This window comes from Dipodomys merriami, unplaced genomic scaffold (genome assembly GCF_024711535.1).
Source record: "Dipodomys merriami isolate MVZ:Mamm:240054 unplaced genomic scaffold, mDipMer1.0.p SCAF_71, whole genome shotgun sequence".
Classification (NCBI taxonomy): Eukaryota; Metazoa; Chordata; class Mammalia; order Rodentia; family Heteromyidae; genus Dipodomys; species Dipodomys merriami.
The window spans coordinates 4,286,156-4,303,710 of record NW_027206302.1 but is presented as its reverse complement, the minus strand read 5'-3'; the positions used below and the strand labels follow the sequence as shown (position 1 = coordinate 4,303,710).

The window sequence follows — 17,555 nt, the reverse complement described above, 5'->3', positions numbered from 1 at the left end:
AAAAAAAAAAAAAAAACTTGGGGGGGGGAGAAGGGACAGTAGGAGAAAAACAAAGGAGGGGGTAACAATGCTCAACCAGAAATGTACCCATTACCTTACTCAGCATCTTTACAATAAAATGAAATTAACAAAAAGATCATTGAAGATATTCTTTGGTATTTGAGAATACTGCAAAACTTTGTTTTAATGTTCAAGGCTGTATGTCATGTATGAGAGGCAGCCAGGAATATCTGCTCCAGGGGGGAAGTTGGTGGAGAAAATTCCATGGGGGCCTAGGGCTCCCTCAGAAAAGATTCAGGTACAGCACATTTATCCATCCCCACCCCCAGATGCCTGGGGACCTATCCCAGTTCACTTCCTGCCTGGCGCGCTCATTCCTCAAATTACGCTTGGTGAGAAAAAGTCAAAGACCAGCGCTCGTAAGATACCTTCTTGCTGGGCCAAAGCGTCAGACCTCCACGAACTGGACAAGTCCAGCCGCCTCCAGGGTGGCCGACAAGAGCGAACACGACCCGCCAAACCAACCCAGAATGTATTTATAGAGCCAGCCCCGGGCACTTTCTGATTGGAGGGCCGGATGTGGGCGGGGACTCCGCTTGAAAACCGCCTCTGGATTGGAGAAAGTCATCGAGGTTGGGCCTTTTGCTACTTCTGGGCGCGAAAGCTCGAGCTGCTTTGCTGGACCGAAGATACAAGGACCTGCTTCCTTCGGCATTGAGGGAACTGGAGACGGCTTCCTTCGAGGGAGAGAGCGCTAGGAAGGGTCGGAATCATGACGGGCGAGTTGACTTCTGAGGTGAGTTTAGGCACTTATCGAGACCGTAGAGGCCGCGCGCGCTGAGGAGTGGAGCGGGGCCGGATAGCACTGGGCAGAACCGGGAGGCGCCGGCCCGGAGAACTACAGCTCCCGTCATGCACTGCTCCGAGGCACGGGCGGTTGCTGATGTTTCTGCGGTCCCGCCGCCCGGCTTCCCGCGCCCGGTCCCTGCGGGCCCTGAGTGCTCTTGGGTGGAGTGGCGCGCGCTCCGCGGGTCCCTGCAGCCTGCCCTCCTCTTTGGCCCGTCCCGTCCCGTGGGTCCTCCTTATTCTAGCTCCTCCACTCCCCCAAAAGAGCAGGCCTTGGTCCACCCGGCTGCACCGATGCCGAGCGAGGCTGTTTCCTGGCAGCTGGGCCCAGGAGGGTCCCTTGGCCTTTAGGGTTCTCCCGCGCTGGCCCTCTGCATTGCCTCACCTGGTTGGGGAAGTAACACTCAAAGCTCCCGTCTGGTAGCTGACGGCTCACTGGCTGAACTGGTCATAAAAATCCTATCTGTTTCCAGGCTGGACAAGGAGCAGAATTTAAAGGGCATCGAAAAAACTCAGTCATCAAATGGAAATCATTTTTTTTTTCATCTATCTGCCTCTATCTATCTATCTATCTATCTATCTATCTATCTATCTATCTATCTATCTATCTATCTATCTAGCTATCTATCTATCTATCTATCTATCTATCTATCTATCTATCTATCTATCTATCTATCTATCTATCTATCTATCTATCTATCTCTGCTAGCTAGCTAGCTAGCTAGCTAGCTAGCTACCTACCTACCTACCTACCTACCTACCTACGTAGTTGTATGAGAAGTTCCACTGTGACATTTGCAATGCTTGTTTACGATGTATCAACCTTACACCCTCTGTCACTCCCATATATTCCCCAGGAAATAATATTTTAGTGCAAAAAATAGCATGGTTTGATAATGAGCAAAATATCAGACATTTTTTATTTTTGTTATAAAGGTGATGTACGAAGGAGCTATAGTTACATAAGTTAGGTAAGAGCACATTTCTTTATGGACAATGTTACCTCATCTCTCTGTCTCTCCCCCAGTTTTTTTTTTTTTTTTTCTTTTTTGTCAGTCGGAAGCCTGAACTCTAGGCCTGGGCGCTGTCGCTCAGCACTTCAGCTCAAGGTGAGCATCTACCACTTGAGCCACAGCGCCACTTCAGTTTTTTTCTGCTTATGGGGTACTGAGGAATGGAACCTAGGGCCTCATGCATGCAAGGCAAGCACTCTACCACTGAGCCACTTTCCCAGCCCTCCCCCAGTTTTTCCCTCCAATTACCACCCACAAGTTGTATAGTTCATTTTCAACATAGTGTCTAGTGAGTTACTATTGCTTCATTTAAAATATCAGACTTCTAGAGACAAGATTTGACCTTGCGTCCTATCAGACCTCACCCTAATTCACGAAGCTCTAGTAGGAAAGAAACTATTTCCCAAAGCAGTTTATAAACATATTACATCTTGATGAATATCACTGCTTTCAGCATTCTCTCTCTCTCCCCCCCCCCATCCTGCCCCTTCCCTCACTAGAATTATTTATTTTCTTTCTCTTCTCTTCTTTTTCCTTTCCTTTCCTTTTCTTTGTCAGTCATGGAGCTTGAACTCAGGGCCTGGGCACTGTCCCTGAGCTTTTTCACTCTAGACTAGTTCTCTACCATTTGAGCCACAGCACCACTTCTGGTTTTCTGATGGTTAATTGGAGGTAAGTCTCATGAAGCCAGGCAATGGCGACTCAAGCCTGTAATTCTAGCTACTCAGAAGGCTGAGATCTGAGGATCGCAATTCAAAGCCAGCAGGAAAGTCTGTGAGACTCATCTCCAATAAACTACTCAGAAAAAACAGGAAGTGGTACTGTGGCTCAAGTGGTAGAGTGCTTGTCTTGAGACAAAGTGGCTCATAGTCAGTAAACAGGCCAGGATTTGCAAAAATAAATAAAAAGAAGAGTCTCATTGGGCTGGCATTGAACCATAATCCTCAGATCTCAGCCTCCTGAGTAATTATAGGATTACAGGTGTGTGCCATTGGCACTGGGTAAAATGACTTATTTTCAAAACATGATCTCACTATTTAGATCAGGCTGGCCTCTTGCCTCAGCTAGACTTGCAATATCACACTCAGCTTTTGGGACATTTAAATTTTATTAGAAATTTTCTAATTGGTACAAATATAAAAGATATTTATGATGAACCCATGGCCTTACTTTGACTGTTATGGCTGATCCTGTTTCATTTGTACCTCTTCCTTTTTCCTTACATTGGAAGAAAATCTCAAGCCTGACAGTGGCATGTCATACCTGTTATTCTAGCTGAATCATGGTTTGAAGCCAGCCCTGGCAGGAATCCAGTTCAAGCACCAATCTCCCACCAAAAAACAAAAACAAAAAAAAGGATTCAGTCTGCATATTATAATTGTTGATCCATCTACCCTTATATTATGTATCTCTTGCATTCTCTCTAATCTATAGAGTCCCTTCTGCTATTTCCTTGTAATTTGTTGTTTAATCAAGGAAAGCATTCTTGGAAATGATAAGAGCATACGAAAGACATACTAGAATACCTGTGTTTATTGTGGCACTATTCACAATAGCTAAGATATGTAATCAACCTGAGTACCTGTCAGCAGATGAATGCACAGGGAGCTTGTAGCTTATGCCAGTAATCCTAGCTACTCAGAAAGCTGAGTAGCCAGCCTGGGTAGAAGATTTTATGTTGTACTGGGGTTTGAACTCAGAGTTTTGTGTTTCCTATATTGTGTCGTACCACCAAGCCACAATTCCAGCCCTTCATCTAGCAGCCTGTAGCAAGTAGTTTCTTTTTTTTCATCCTGTAATTTTAAATGTCATCCTTCAACCATTGTAGTAATTCTTTCCCTAATTCAGCCTGATGATCCCATGATGACTTGTCTATCAGTATGTACTTAAATTAAGCTAGCCCTCTGTTCCTTTCTGGTTAATGCAAAGCTTATTCATATTTTTTTTAGGTTCACTTAGAAATTGATGATGTAAAACTAGTTTCACAAGAAGTAGACAGCCCTTCCGACAGTGGACAAGGCAGCTTTGAATCAATTGAACCCTTGAGTGATAAAGGTTTGTAAAGTGCACTGTGCTATACTACATCTTTAACTTGCTGTTAAGTCAACCACACTTCAGGAATCCTAAAAGAGTTGTTTTTGGATTTAATTTGCCTAAATAAAGCCCCTGTGCTCAAATGAATTTGCCAGAGGCTTGGGGGAAAAAAAAAGCCACATGGCAAGGGGCAAGGAGGACTTCAGATGAATTTGGATTTATCTGTCCTCTTTGGTAGATAGTGTAGGTTGCTACTATGCAAAAATCATATAACTTCAAGTATGATAATGGTGGAACAGGAAGTTACACAGTCTCTCTCTCTCTCTCACACACACACACACATACACACACACACACACACACAACTACAGAGCAAAAACTAAAGTGAAAGAACTTGTAGATTTACCATAAAAAGTAGTTTATGTCAATTGAAGATATGGGTTTTAACAGCTATATAAAATAAATATAATATTATGGACTTAAAAATGGTTTGTAATATTCAGTACTTATAAGAATAGACCATAGGAACCCAGATTGGAGTGGATTGGATTTCATTGTTGTTGTTGTTTTTTTAATTTATTAAATTATAGAATGTCCTAGTCTTATTGCTTATTTTATTATAAAAGCAAAATTAATGTGCTTATACGTTTTAAAAAATATCCATTTTTATTATAATGAATGTATAAAGTATCTAATAGCTACGACATTGCATGGTAAAAATGCATTTATTCTGTAATAAAAAGATTTTTAACACCTGCCAGATGGATTAGAACAATTTTACACATTGTAAATATATATAATTACATTTCTCAGCAAGAGACATTTTCCAGGGAAGAGGATTTTCAAAATATATTTTGAGATATGCTTTGCTACAATGGTAGTTCTTAATGGTAGTTACATAATTTCACAAGGTGGCATATATTTCTGTATGTATAATTGACTGTATCTGTGAAGGGTAATAAGACTAGGAGGAAGGCCAAATAATTGTGTTCCTTTAAAAATGTTTTTTGTTTCCTTCAGATTCAGATGAAGAGCTATTTGTGAGTAAGAAGTTGAAGAGCAGAAAGGTACTACAAGATAGTGATTCTGACATAGAGGACACAGGTGCCTCTGCAGAGCAAACTACCTATGACAGTGCTGAGGAAAACAAAGAGAACTTACATGCTAGAAAAAGCGGAAAAATCAAAAGGATTTACAAAACGCTGGCAAGCAGTGATGAAAGTAACATGGAGAAGTCTTTGTATCAGGAAAGTCTTGAAGAACAAGGGTCACTTAGTTTAGAGCCGAGTCCTCAATCTGGAAACTCTGTGGACTTCACAACTACTGACAGAAAGTGTTTCAAAAAACCCCGACGTCGTAAAGAAAGAATTGAAGGAAAAACAAAAGTAAAATCAAAGAGAAGACTTGAGAAAGAGGAGAAAAAGATGGAGAAAATTAGGTGTCTAAAAAAGAAGGAAACAAAAACTGAGGTAATTTAAATTTTTTAAAATTCTGTAATTCAGTCTATATTCAAGGTTCTTTTTTTTTTGGTGGTGGTGGGGGGCTGTTCTGGTTGGCTTGAATTCTGGGCCTGGGGAGGCAGGAGGATGCTCCTGTGGCTTGAACTCCGGGCTTGGGTGCTGTCCCTCAGGTTCAGTTTTTTTTTTTTGCCCAAGGCTTATGCTCTACCATTTGCAGCTTTTTCTGAGTAGTTTATGGACTTTTCTGCCAGGCTGGTTTTGAACTGTGATCCTCAGCTCAGCCTTCTGAGTAGCTAGGATTACAGCTTGGCGCTGACAATTATTTTGTACCTATTTATGAAGTACAGCGTGTGTGTGTGTGTGTGTGTGTGTGTGTGTGTGTGTGTGTGTGTGTGTGTTGGTGTGTGTGTGTATTGGTGTGTGTGTGTAGGCAGGCACTACCACTGAGCCATGCCTCCAGACTTTTTTGCCCCTGTTGTTAGAGAGTTTAGACTTTGCCAGAAAACCATGCAGACATCCAGGTATAAAGAACAAAGAAAAGGCTGGGCGCTGGTGGCTCACGCCTGTAATCCTAGCTACTCAGGAGGCTGAGATCTGAGGATCGAGGTTCAAAGCCAGCCTGGGCAGGAGAGACCGTGAGACTCCTATCTCCAATAAACCACCAGAAAACCGGAAGTGGCGCTGTAGCTCAAGTGGTAGAGCGCTCGCCTTGAGCTGAAGAGCTGAGGGACAGCGCCCAGGCCCAGAGTTCAAGCCCCACGGCCGACAAAAAAACAAACAAACAAACAAACAAACAAAAAAAGAACAAAGAAAAGGTTTATTGTTGGTAAAGCGTCTGGCAAGACCCCTTCCCACAAAAGATGAGTGAGGAGTGCTGGCAAGACCCCTTCCCACAAAAGATGAGTGAGGAGTGCCGGCTATTGTCTGAGATGATCTCTATAACCTAGGAAGTTTAGGAAGGGGCTAGAAGGGGCTAGGAGACAGAGACCCTGTCTCTGCCATGCAAACTAGGATTTATGGCTGCTGCCCAAGTAGTAGATGAGGGGCCCCTGCAGCTGCTCAGACCTGAAGGTCACTCCAAGGAGCTCTTGATGCCTTATATGGTGGTAGCTGCCCCAGAGGAGTGCCATCTCAAGGTAAAAGGGGGTTGGAGGCTGATTATTTACTGCCTTTACTACACAGGCCTAGTGTTGCCTAGGGAAAGAGCAAGCTATGAGAGAGGAGGCTTCTGGGCTAACACCTGTTATTTTGGGTTGGAGCCTTTCTTGCCTTTTCTCAGGTACAGTTTATTTTATTCTTTTTCCAATGGCTGGGGTACAGACACACCTCACTACACCTTGCTTCCTTCAAGATGGAATCTTGTATACTTTTTTTTTTTTTGGTTGGTCATGGGTCTTGAACTCTGGGCCTGGGCACTGTCCCTAAGCTCTTCAGCTCAAGGCTAGTGCTCTACCACTTGAGCCCACAGAGCCACTTTCAGTTTTCTGGTGGTTAATTAGAGATAAGAGTCTCATGAGTTTCCTGCCCAAACTGGCTTTGAACCATGATCCTCAGATCTCAGCCTCCTGAGTAGCTAGAATTACAGGTGTGAGCCACCAGTGCCTGGCTGTACTTTTTTTTTTTTTTTAATAGGCTTACCTGGAACCATGATCTTCCTAATCTCAGCATTCTAAGTGGCTAAGATTACAGGTTTGAACCCCCATACTTGGTTGCCACACTTTATCTACTTATAGAAGTATAATTTAAAGAATGATTTGTGCTAAGCATCAGTGGCTGACACCTATAATCCTAGCTACTCAGGAAGCTGAGATTTGAGGGTCATGGTTCAAAGCTAGCCTGGTCAAGAAAGTCCATGAGACTCTTATCTCCAATTAACTACCAGAAAACTGGAGTGGAACTGTGGCTCAAGTGGTAGAATGCTCGCCTTGAGCTGAAGAGCTCAGGGCCAGAGTTCAAGCCACACGACCAACAAAAAAATAAAAAAAAATTGCCTTTCTCAGGTAGATTTGTGTTTTAGAAAAAGGGCTTTTAGGGTTTTTTGTTTTGTTTTTGAGATATCAGGGCTTGAATTTGGGCCTCATGCTAGCTTGGCTCACTTATTCAGCTAGCAGTCTACCATTTTAGTCACACCTCCAGCTCTGCTTTGTGCTGGTTATTTTGGATATGAAGTCTTTTAGACTACTCTTGTTCTGGCTTCAAATCTTGATTTTCTAGATTTCAGCCTTCTTTTTTTTTTTATTGTGAAAATACTGTACAGAGGGGTTACAATTACATGGGCAAGATAATGAGTACATTTCTTTTCAAGCATTGTAAGATCTCAGCCTTCTGAATAGCTAGCCTTCAGTTGTTATGAGCCACTAATGCTGGCAGTTCTTTGAGATTGTTTCTATATTCCAAATAGTTTTGAAGTAATAGCTTGGTGTAGAATAATGGGTAAGTAATTTACAGTGTACTGGTCTTATGTGGCATTGTGAATATGCAGAAAACACTTTAATGGGTTTTAGTATACTTGGTGAATGCCTGGTGTAATCTTTTTTTTTTTTTTTTTGTCAGTTGTGGGGCTTGAACTCTGGGCCTGGGCGTTGTCCCTCAGCTCTTCAGCTCAAGGCGAGCGCTCTACCACTTGAGCTACAGCGCCACTTCCGGTTTTCTGGTGGTTTATTGGAGATAGGAGTCTCACGGTCTCTCCTGCCCGGGCTGGCTTTGAACCGCGATCCTCAGATCTCAGCCTCCTGAGTAGCTAGGATTACAGGCGTGAGCCACCAGCGCCCGGCCCTGGTGTAATCTTTGCTGCTTCTGATATGATGGAAATTAACTTTAACCTGGTGCCAGTCCTTCACGCCTGTAATCCTACCTACTCATGAGGCTGAGAGCTGAGGATCACAGTTCAAAGCCAGCCTGGACAGAAAAGTCCCCATGAGACCCTTATCTCCAGTTAACCACTCAAAAACTGGAAGCAGCACTGTGGCTCAAAGTGGTAGAATGTTAGTCTTGAATAAAAGAGCTCAGGGACAGCTCCCAGGCCCTGAGTTCAAGACCCACAACCAACAAAAAACAAAGAAAAAGAAACAACTTTAAAATTAACTAGTTGCTCATACCTATAATCTAGCTATGTAGGAAGCTGCGATTTAAGGATCTCAGTTTAATGCCAGACTACACAAAAACTCTAGGCTTGGGTGCTATCCCTCAGCTCTTCAGCTCAAGGCAAGCCCTCTATCGCTTTAGCCACAGCACCACTTCTGGTTTTCTAATGATTTATTGAAGATGAGAGTCTAACAGGCTTTTCTGCCTGGGCTGGCTTTGAACTGCGATCCTCAGATCTCAGCCTCCTGAGTAGCTAGGATTACAGGTGAGAGCCACCACTGTCGCCCAGCTCCTTGAAACTCTTATCTCCACTTAATGAGCAAAAAGCTGGAAATGGACATATGTATGGCTTAAATAGTGGAGCACCAACTATAAATGAAAAAGCCAAACTCCAGTATAGGCCCTGAAATCAAGCCCCAATACTGGTACACAGAAAGGAAGGAACTTTGTTTTTTGGGTTTTTTTTTTTTTTTTTTGGGTCTGGTCGTGGGGCCTGAACTCTGGGCCTGGGTGCTGTCCCTCAGCTCTTCAGCTCAAGGCTAGCACTCTACCACTTGAGCCACAGCGCCACTTCCGGCTTTTTTCTTTTTGATTATGTGGTGCTGAAGAATCGAACCCAGGGCCTCAGGCATGCAAGGCAAGCGCTCTACCACTGAGCCACCTTCTCAGCCCCAAGGAAGGAATTTTGAAAGGAGGATTTTTTTTTTAAAGCAGGAAAAGGAGTTGGAGGCATAGAGGTGTGGCTAAGTTGGTAGAGAGCTAGCAAAAGGGGCCGTAGGTATGCAGTTCAAGTCCCAGTCTCGGACCTAGGGAAAAAAAAGAAGCAGGAAAAAATTTATTTCTTTTTTTTCTTTTTTTTTTTTTGTGTTTTTTTTTTTGGGGTCTGGTTGTGGGGCCTGAACTCTGGGCCTGGGCGCTGTCCCTCAGCTCTTCAGCTCAAGGCTAGCGCTCTACCACTTGAGCCACAGTGCCACTTCCAGCTTTTTTTCTTTTTGCTTATGTGATGCTGAGGAATTGAACCCAGGGCCTCAGGCATGCAAGGCAAGCGCTCTACCACTGAGCCACCTTCCCAGCCCCGAAAAAATTTATTTCTTACTTTAAAACATACTGGTAAAACAAGGGGAACCAAGCATTTTCAGCTTTGTCTGTATGGATACTGACAAGAGTCCTAGGAATTATATAGGAGAAAAATGTATGTGTAGTTAAGCAATTGTGGTTAAGCCACAGTTTGAGTGACTTTATCTCAGGTCTTGTTCTATGAAATTCTGCTGCCTCTAGGAAAACCAGTGTTGCTTGAGGGGGTGATCCAGTTCCTTCTCATCATAAGATGATTGCTCTGGCTTAGACTGGCTTAGAGGGGTAGTCCCATCATGGTATTATCTGCCCACAAGGCAGATGCCACTATGGCTGCCCCCGTGCTTCTAGCATAGCTATTGTGTGTATGTGTATGAGGGGGGAGTTCCAAACCAGCTCTTTTTTTTTTTTTTTCTTTTTGCTTATGTGGTGCTCAGGAATCGAACCCAGGGCCTCAGGCATGCAAGGCAAGCGCTCTACCACTGAGCCACCTTCCCAGCCCAAACCAGCTCTTTACTAGAGACTCTGATGCCTACCATCTGCCTCTTCCTGAGGAATGCTGGATCTAGTGTGAAAGAGGGATTTCAGTGCAAACATCAATCAAAAGTTTGTCTGCTAGCTTGAGAAATCATACTCGTTTAAAATTTTATAACTAGTATTTAGCTGAAAATTTTTACTTATTTTTTTGTCAATCTTGGGGCTTGAACTTTGGTCCTGCACACTGTCTCTGAGCTTCTTTTGCTAAAGGCAAGCACTCTACCACTTGAGCCACAGTGCCATGTCTAGTTTGAGTAGTTTATTGGAGATAAGAGTCTCACAGAATTTCTTGCCCAGGCTGGCTTCAAACGGCGATCCTCAGATCTCAGACCCCTGAGTGGTTAGGATTTCCCCGAGTGGTTAGGATTTCAGGCATGAGCCACCAGTGCCCGGCTGTTAGCTGACTTAATTTTTAAAAATTATTTCCTGCTCTGGGGAATTATGTAAAAATTCAGCTTGATTTTCAAAGAATAACTAGGTTAGAACTCTGCAAGAATGTTCTAGATGCCATATATTTGTCTGTTAATGAATGATGGCCTTTTTCTTGCCTAATCTAAATTGCTACATAATGTGAAATGTTAGTCTTTAAAATGATTGGATTGTGCTTTTTCTTTATATATTGTCTAGGAAAATGATGTGGAACAGCCATTTAATGACAGTGGCTGTCTTCTTGCGGATAAAGACCTTTTTGAAACTGGTTTGGAAGAGGAAAATAACTCACTATTGGAAGATGAAGAATCATTAGAATCAATAAGGGCAGCTGTGAAAAACAAAGTAAAAAATTACAAGGCAAGTCAAGCTCGATGACATTAAGAGCTAAACAACTAACACAACTTTATGGTTTATTTATTTATTTATTATGTCAGCCATGGGGCTTGAACTCTGGGCCTGGGTGCTGTCCCTCAGCTCTTCAGCTCAAGACGAGCGCTCTACCACTTGAGCCACAGTGCCAATTCTGGTTTTCTGAGTGGTTTATTGGATATCAGAGTCTCACAACATTCTTGCCCAGGCTGGCTCTTGCCCGGGCTGGCTTTGAACTGTGATCCTCAGATCTCAGCCTCCTGAGTAGCTAGGATTATAGGCGTGAGCCACCGAGGCCTGGCTTATGGTTTATTTTATTGACTGTTGCAAACTTAATTTTTTTATTTGTATTGTTTATTTTATTTATTTATTTTTGTCGGTCGTTGGGCTTGAACTCTGGACCTGGGCACTGTCCCTGTGCTCTTTAGCTCATGACGGAGCGCCCTACCACTTGAGCCACAGCACCACTTCTGGTTTTCTAGTGGTTTATTGGAGATAAGAGTCTCTCGGTCTTTAATGCCTGGGCTGGCTTTGAACCGGGACCCTCAGTTCTCAGCTTCCTGAGTAGCAAGGATTTTAGGCATGAGCCACTGGCACCCGGCGCAACCTTAATTTTTTTAACTGAAAAAAAATAAGCTATACGTTGATTGATTTAAGTTTTTCAGCTGTTAATTTTGGAAACTTGCAGTACAAGTGATAGACATGTTAACTTCATTAAAACTAGTGCTTTATTGTTGCTCTTTTAGGAATGTTGGTGGGGTGGGAGTAAGATACTTTATGTTGTGGTGAGAAGCAGGTAAATAATGGGACAGAGATGTAAACCCTATAGAGTTTTTTTTTGGGGGGGGGTTGTCGGTTGTGGGCCTGAACTCTGGGCCTGGGCACTGTCCCTCAGCTCTTCAGCTCAAGGTTAGCCCTCTACCACTTGAGCCACAGTGCCACTTCCAGCTTTTTTTGCTTATGTGGTGCTGAAGAATCGAACCCAGGGCCTCATGCATGCAAGGCAAGCACTCTACCACTGAGCCACCTTCCCAGCCCCCCTATAGAGTTTTATAGGAAGAGTATTAAAGAATGTAGGGGTCCTAGAAATCATTGTCCCTCCTTAGAGAAATACATAAGCAGAAACATAAGAAGTGAGAGTCCAAATTCTATTTGAAATTCCATCTTAATTTTTTCCCTAAGTGTCAGATAGTATGATGGGTGTCTAAAAATTTCAATTAGTAATTGACAATGACCAATTTATTAGTAAGATGGTTTGATGTTCTAAGAAGCCTACTTTTATTTAAGTTTTGTTTTATTCTTAACAATCAATTTGTAATCTCTTTTAGAAAAAGAAACCATCTGTGGATAGTGGGACCTTTGAAAAAGAAAATGAGTTATCCAAAGGCACTGTGAGGAAGGTAAGGTAGAGCCCAATGCAGTATTTACATTGATCTCTTTCCACAGGAGACTGGTTTTTTAAGAAATAAATATATTTGTTCATCCTGTTTACCTGCTACTTAACATATTTATATTATTTTGTACATAGTAGGAACACAAACTTGATCTGTATTGAATTCATTTTCTTCTTTTCCTTTTTTGTTGGTCGTGGAGCTTGAACTCTAGGCCTGGGAGCTGTCCCTGAGCTCTTCAGCTCAAAGCAAGAGCGCTCTATCACTTGAGCCACAGTGCGACTTCCAGTTTTCTGGTGGTTAATTGCAGATAAGAGTCTCATGGACTTTCCTGCCCAGGTTGGCTTTGAACCATGATCTTCAGATCTTAGCCTCCTGAGTTGCTAGGATTACAGGTGTGATCTACTAGTGCCTGCTGAATTCATTTTCTGAGAGTTGTAAATGAGATCCTTAAGCTTACATTTTGTTAAGTAGTGCTTAAGTTTTCTTTTCTTGGAGAAAACCAACTTTACGGAGCTCCAGTGGCGCAATCGGTTAGCGCGCGGTACTTATAAGAAAACCAACTTTTGAGGGATGAATATCTATCTTTCTGGATTAATATTAATAAATTTTACTTTTTATTTTCTTTAAGGAAAGAAAGGCAGCCAAATTAAGTAAGGAAGCATTAAAAAACCTGCATAGTGAGACTCAACGCCTTATCCGAGGTAATGTACATCAGTACAGTAAACTTTGAGGTGAATCACAATATTTTTTAGTAAGCTGAACTTGGATATTGAGGTTTTTGGTGTTCTGATACCCCTAATATAAGCTCAGATAGTAATAAGGAATTTTAAATTGATCTTGGTAAATGATCATTGTTCCTAAGCTCTTGGAGCATTAATATAAACAAATTTCCAGAGTTCTATGAAAGGTAAAAGGAAATTTATTTATTTATTTATTTATTTTTGTCAGTAATGGGGCTTGAACTCAGGGCCTGGGCACTGTCCCAGGCCTTGAGCTCTTTTTGCTCAAGGTGAGATCTCTACCACTTTGAGCCACAGCTGTAATTCTGGCTTTCTGGTGGTTAATTGGAGATCAGAGTCTCACAGGGACTTTTCTGCCCAGGCTAGCTTTGAACAATGATCCTTAGATCTCAGTCTCCTGAGTAGCGAGGATACAGGCACCAGCCACCAGCACTGGCAAGAGGAAACTTAAAAAAAAAATGCTCGTGGATTGATTACATCAGGATGCTTTTAGGAAGTTTCAAATATATAGAATTTTATTTTATTTTATTTTTTATTTTTTTTGGGGTCCAGTCATGGGGCCTGAACTCTGGGCCTGGGTGCTGTCCCTTAGCTCTTCAGCTCAAGGCTAGCACTCTACCACTTGAGCCCCAGCGCCACTTCCGGCTTTTTTTTTTTTTTATTATGTGGTGCTGAGGAATTGAACCCAGGGCCTCATGCATGCAAGGCAAGCGCTCTACCACTGAGCCACCTTCCCAGCCCCATATATAGAATTTTAGACCCACAAAAATTCAGGTTCAGTAGATTTGAAATGGGATCCACGAATCTATGTTTTTTTTTAAAACTTCTGGATTATTTTGATTTTACAGGAAGATTTAAAAGCTACTTTTAGTTGGGTGCCGGTGGCTCATGCCTGTAATCCTAGCTACTCAGGAATCTAACTAAAGTCTGAGGATCACAGTTTGAAGCCACTCTGGGTAGGCTAACTTAATGTCTAATTAACTGCCCAAAAGCCAGACATTGAGATGTGGCTCAAGTGTAGAACACTAGCCTTGAGCAAAAAAGCTTATGGACAGGGCCCAGGTCCTGAGTTTAAGCCCTAGGAGAGAGAGACACACACACACACATACACACACACACACACACACACACACACACACACACAAGCCCTAGGAGATAGAGACACACACACACACACACACACACACAGTGCCCTTCCTCTGAAAGCTCTTTTGTACTTAGCTTTTATGCTTTCTAATGGCAGGACTGGTTTCTTACTGGTACTAGCTTGCTTATATTATCTAGTTAACTGAAAATGAGATGTCATTTCAGAATATACAGTATGTGTATTTATTTGTTTTGTTTGTTTTTTTAGAATCTGCACTTAATCTTCCATATCATATTCCTGAAAATAAAACCATTCATGATTTCTTCAAACGTAAACCCCGGCCCACTTGCCAGGGAAATGCCATGGCACTACTGAAGTAAGAACTTTCTTTCCATGTGATTATAATCTTCATGAGCATTCAGTTTTTTTGTTTTTTTGTTTTTTGTTTTTTTATTTAGAATTTCATTTTATTTAAATGTGTTCTTCATGCTACAATGCAACCCTTTAAAATCAATCAAATACATAATATTAAAATGCTTTCTCAAAACTTATCAATTTGGGCATTCAGTTTTGTAGCGCAAGTCTGGCATAAAACATTCAGATTGCTTACTCCCTTAAAAACTTATTGTACTGATTCATTAGGTGGTAAGGGATAAGAATGTTTCACGTTTTGGATACTTTTCAACTCTAGTTCACTTCCCTTTCTCTAGATCATCTAAATATCAGTCAAACCATTTCAAAGAAAACATAAGCACTGCAAATACAACTGAGATGAATGGTCACCACCATAGCAAAAGTTCTGAGCAGACAACTGGTACAGAATGTGAAACGGAAATTAATATACTTCCTGTGGTTTCACCGGGACTTCAGATAGCTACTGGATCAAATGAGGGTGGCAGTGAGAATCTGGTAAGAAAGGAAGAGCTGGAAATTCAGGAGAATCAAAAGTATTGTGCTGATAGCCTTTCACCTGGAGTCAAGTCAGTATTGCAAGAAGAATCCAGCATCCCCAGGAAAGAGGCCAGTGAGGAGCATCAAACTGGAGGGCTTCTGTCATCTGAGGGTCATGCCATGGAGGGAGAAGACAGACTGAAAAATACAGAAGAAATAGATGAGAAAGTGGAAGAATCCCTGAAGAAAACTGAATCATCAGTAGTTGTGCCACCTGAAAAAGTAAGAAAGTTCACTCTTGATAGACTTAAACAACTGGGAATAGATGTTTCCATTAAACCTCGGCTGGGTGCTGATGAAGACTCCTTTGTGATACTTGATGAACCTGAAACCAACAGAGGTAATCCTCTAAATTGTGGGGAATCTTCCTGAGGTGATTTTTTTTGGTAATGTTTTACTGTTTGTTATAAACCCAAGCTATTGGTAGAGACTTGATATAGTGCAGAGATTTCTCAATTGGAGAAGAGAATGTTAGGAAAAGACTGATTGGGGGAAAGGAAGTGACAGTTGAGTGTATGCAATAAAGCGCAGAGAACCTAGTTGTTCCCATGGATTTTGAGGATAGAATTTTGGGGATCTTTTCTTTAGCTAGTTATAATGAAGACACTCTTATTAACTGTTATTCTAGGTCCATTTCTTTATGGTATTCCCTTTCCACTGCTACCACTTGTAGCTTCCAACTTGACTGAACCACCACAAATAGAAGACATACTTAAAGCTTCTCTCTTTATTTTTTCATTTGTTATGCAAACATGCTGTTCTTTGGAGTTTGGATTTGCTGCTAATAATGTTAGAGACTCTGGACATAAAGATTTCCTTTCAAGCCGGGCGCTGGTGGCTCACGCCTGTAATCCTAGCTACTCAGGAGGCTGAGATCTGAGGATCACGGTTCAAAGCCAGCCCGGGCAGGAAAGACTGTGAGACTCCTATCTCCAATAATCACCAGAAAACCAGAAGTGGCGCTGTAGCTCAAGTGGTAGAGCGCTCGCCTTGAGCTGAAGAGCTGAGGGACAGCGCCCAGGCCCAGAGTTCAAGCCCCATGACCGACAAAAAAAAAAAAAAAAAAAAAGATTTCCTTTCAGCTGGGTGCCGGTGGCTCACGCCTGTAATCCTAGCTACTTGGGAGGCTGAGATCTGAAGATTGTGGTTCAAAGCCAGCCCCGGGAAGGAAAAGTCAGTAAGACTCTTATCTCCAATAAACCACTCAGAAAACTGGAAGTGGCACTGTGGCTCAAGTGGTAGAGCACTCACCTTGAGCTGAAGAGCTGAGGGATAGCACCCAGGCCCAGAGTTCAAGCCCACAACCAACCTTTAAAAAAAAAAAAAAAAGGATTTCCTTTCAGTTCTTTCAGCTAAGATCTTCTAGGAACAAATAAAAACATGGATACTAGTTCCAAAGCTACTAAAGTATAATATGAGTGCATTTTAAAAAATTAACTCAACTTAGAGATCTTAGGTCTTTTTTTTTTTTTTTTTTTTGTCGGCTGTGGGGCTTGAACTCTGGGCCTGGGCACTGTCTCTCAGCTCTTCAGCTCAAGGCGAGCGCTCTACCACTTGAGCTACAGCGCCACTTCCGGTTTTCTGGTGGTTTATTGGAGATAGGAGTCTCACGGTCTCTCCTGCCCGGGCTGGCTTTGAACCGCAATCCTCAGATCTCAGCCTCCTGAGTAGCTAGGATTACAGGCGTGAGCCACCAGCGCCTGGCAGAGATCTTAGGTCTTTTATCATAGAAGAGAAAAGGCTACATGAAAATATCCAGAGAGGGGCTGGGAAGGTGGCTCAGTGGTAGAGTGCTTGCCTTGCATGCATGAGGACCTGGGTTTGATTCTTCAGCACCACATAAGCAAAAAGAAAAAAAGCCGGCTGTGGCGCTGTGGCTCAAGTGGTAGAGCGCTAGCCTTGAGCTGAAGAGCTGAGGGACAGCGCCCAGGCCCAGAGTTCAGGCCCCACAACGGGACCAAAAAAAAATTAAAAAAAAAAAAAGAAAAAGAAAATATCCAGAGATATTTTCCCTTAATCCAAAGTAGCTTTTTTTTTTTTTTTTTTTGGTCGGTCATGGGGCCTGAACTTGGCCTGAGCACTGTCCCTCAGCTCTTCAGCTCAAGGCTAGCATCCTACCACTTTAGCCAAAATGCCACTTCCAGCTTTTTCTGCTTGTGTTGTGCTGAGGAATGGAACCCAGGGCCTCATGCATGCAAGGCAAGCACTCTACCACTGAGCCACCTTCCCAGCCCCCAAAATAGCCTTTTTTCCTTCCTTTTTTTTTTTTTTTGGTTGTTGTTAGTCCTGGAATTTAAACTCAGGGCCTTAGCGCTATCTCTGAACTTTTCTTGCTCAAGATTAGCACTCTAGCCAGGCACGTCTGTAATCCTAGCTACTCAGGAGGCTGAAATCTGAGGATCACGGTTTAAAGCCAGCCTGGGCAGGAAATTCTGTGAGACTCTTATCTCCAATTAACCACCAGGAAACCAGAAGTGGCACTGTGGCTCAAGTGGTAGAGCACTAGCCTTGAGCTGAAGAGCTGAGGGACAGCG

General features: G+C 42.6%; 1 protein-coding gene across 2 annotated transcripts in view; it reads left to right on the top strand.

The window, feature by feature from the left end:
• Positions 1-422: 422 nt before the first annotated feature.
• Positions 423-17,555, top strand: part of Clspn (claspin) — a 36,168-nt gene continuing 19,035 nt past the window's right edge. For both annotated transcript variants that reach the window (XM_070008993.1, XM_070008992.1), the window contains exons 1-8: positions 423-796; positions 3,809-3,914; positions 4,914-5,362; positions 10,676-10,837; positions 12,178-12,249; positions 12,872-12,944; positions 14,338-14,446; positions 14,781-15,361. In XM_070008993.1, the coding sequence (XP_069865094.1) occupies positions 773-796; positions 3,809-3,914; positions 4,914-5,362; positions 10,676-10,837; positions 12,178-12,249; positions 12,872-12,944; positions 14,338-14,446; positions 14,781-15,361 (1,576 nt within the window). In that variant the 5' untranslated portion in view covers positions 423-772. The remainder of the gene's footprint in view (positions 797-3,808; positions 3,915-4,913; positions 5,363-10,675; positions 10,838-12,177; positions 12,250-12,871; positions 12,945-14,337; positions 14,447-14,780; positions 15,362-17,555) is intronic.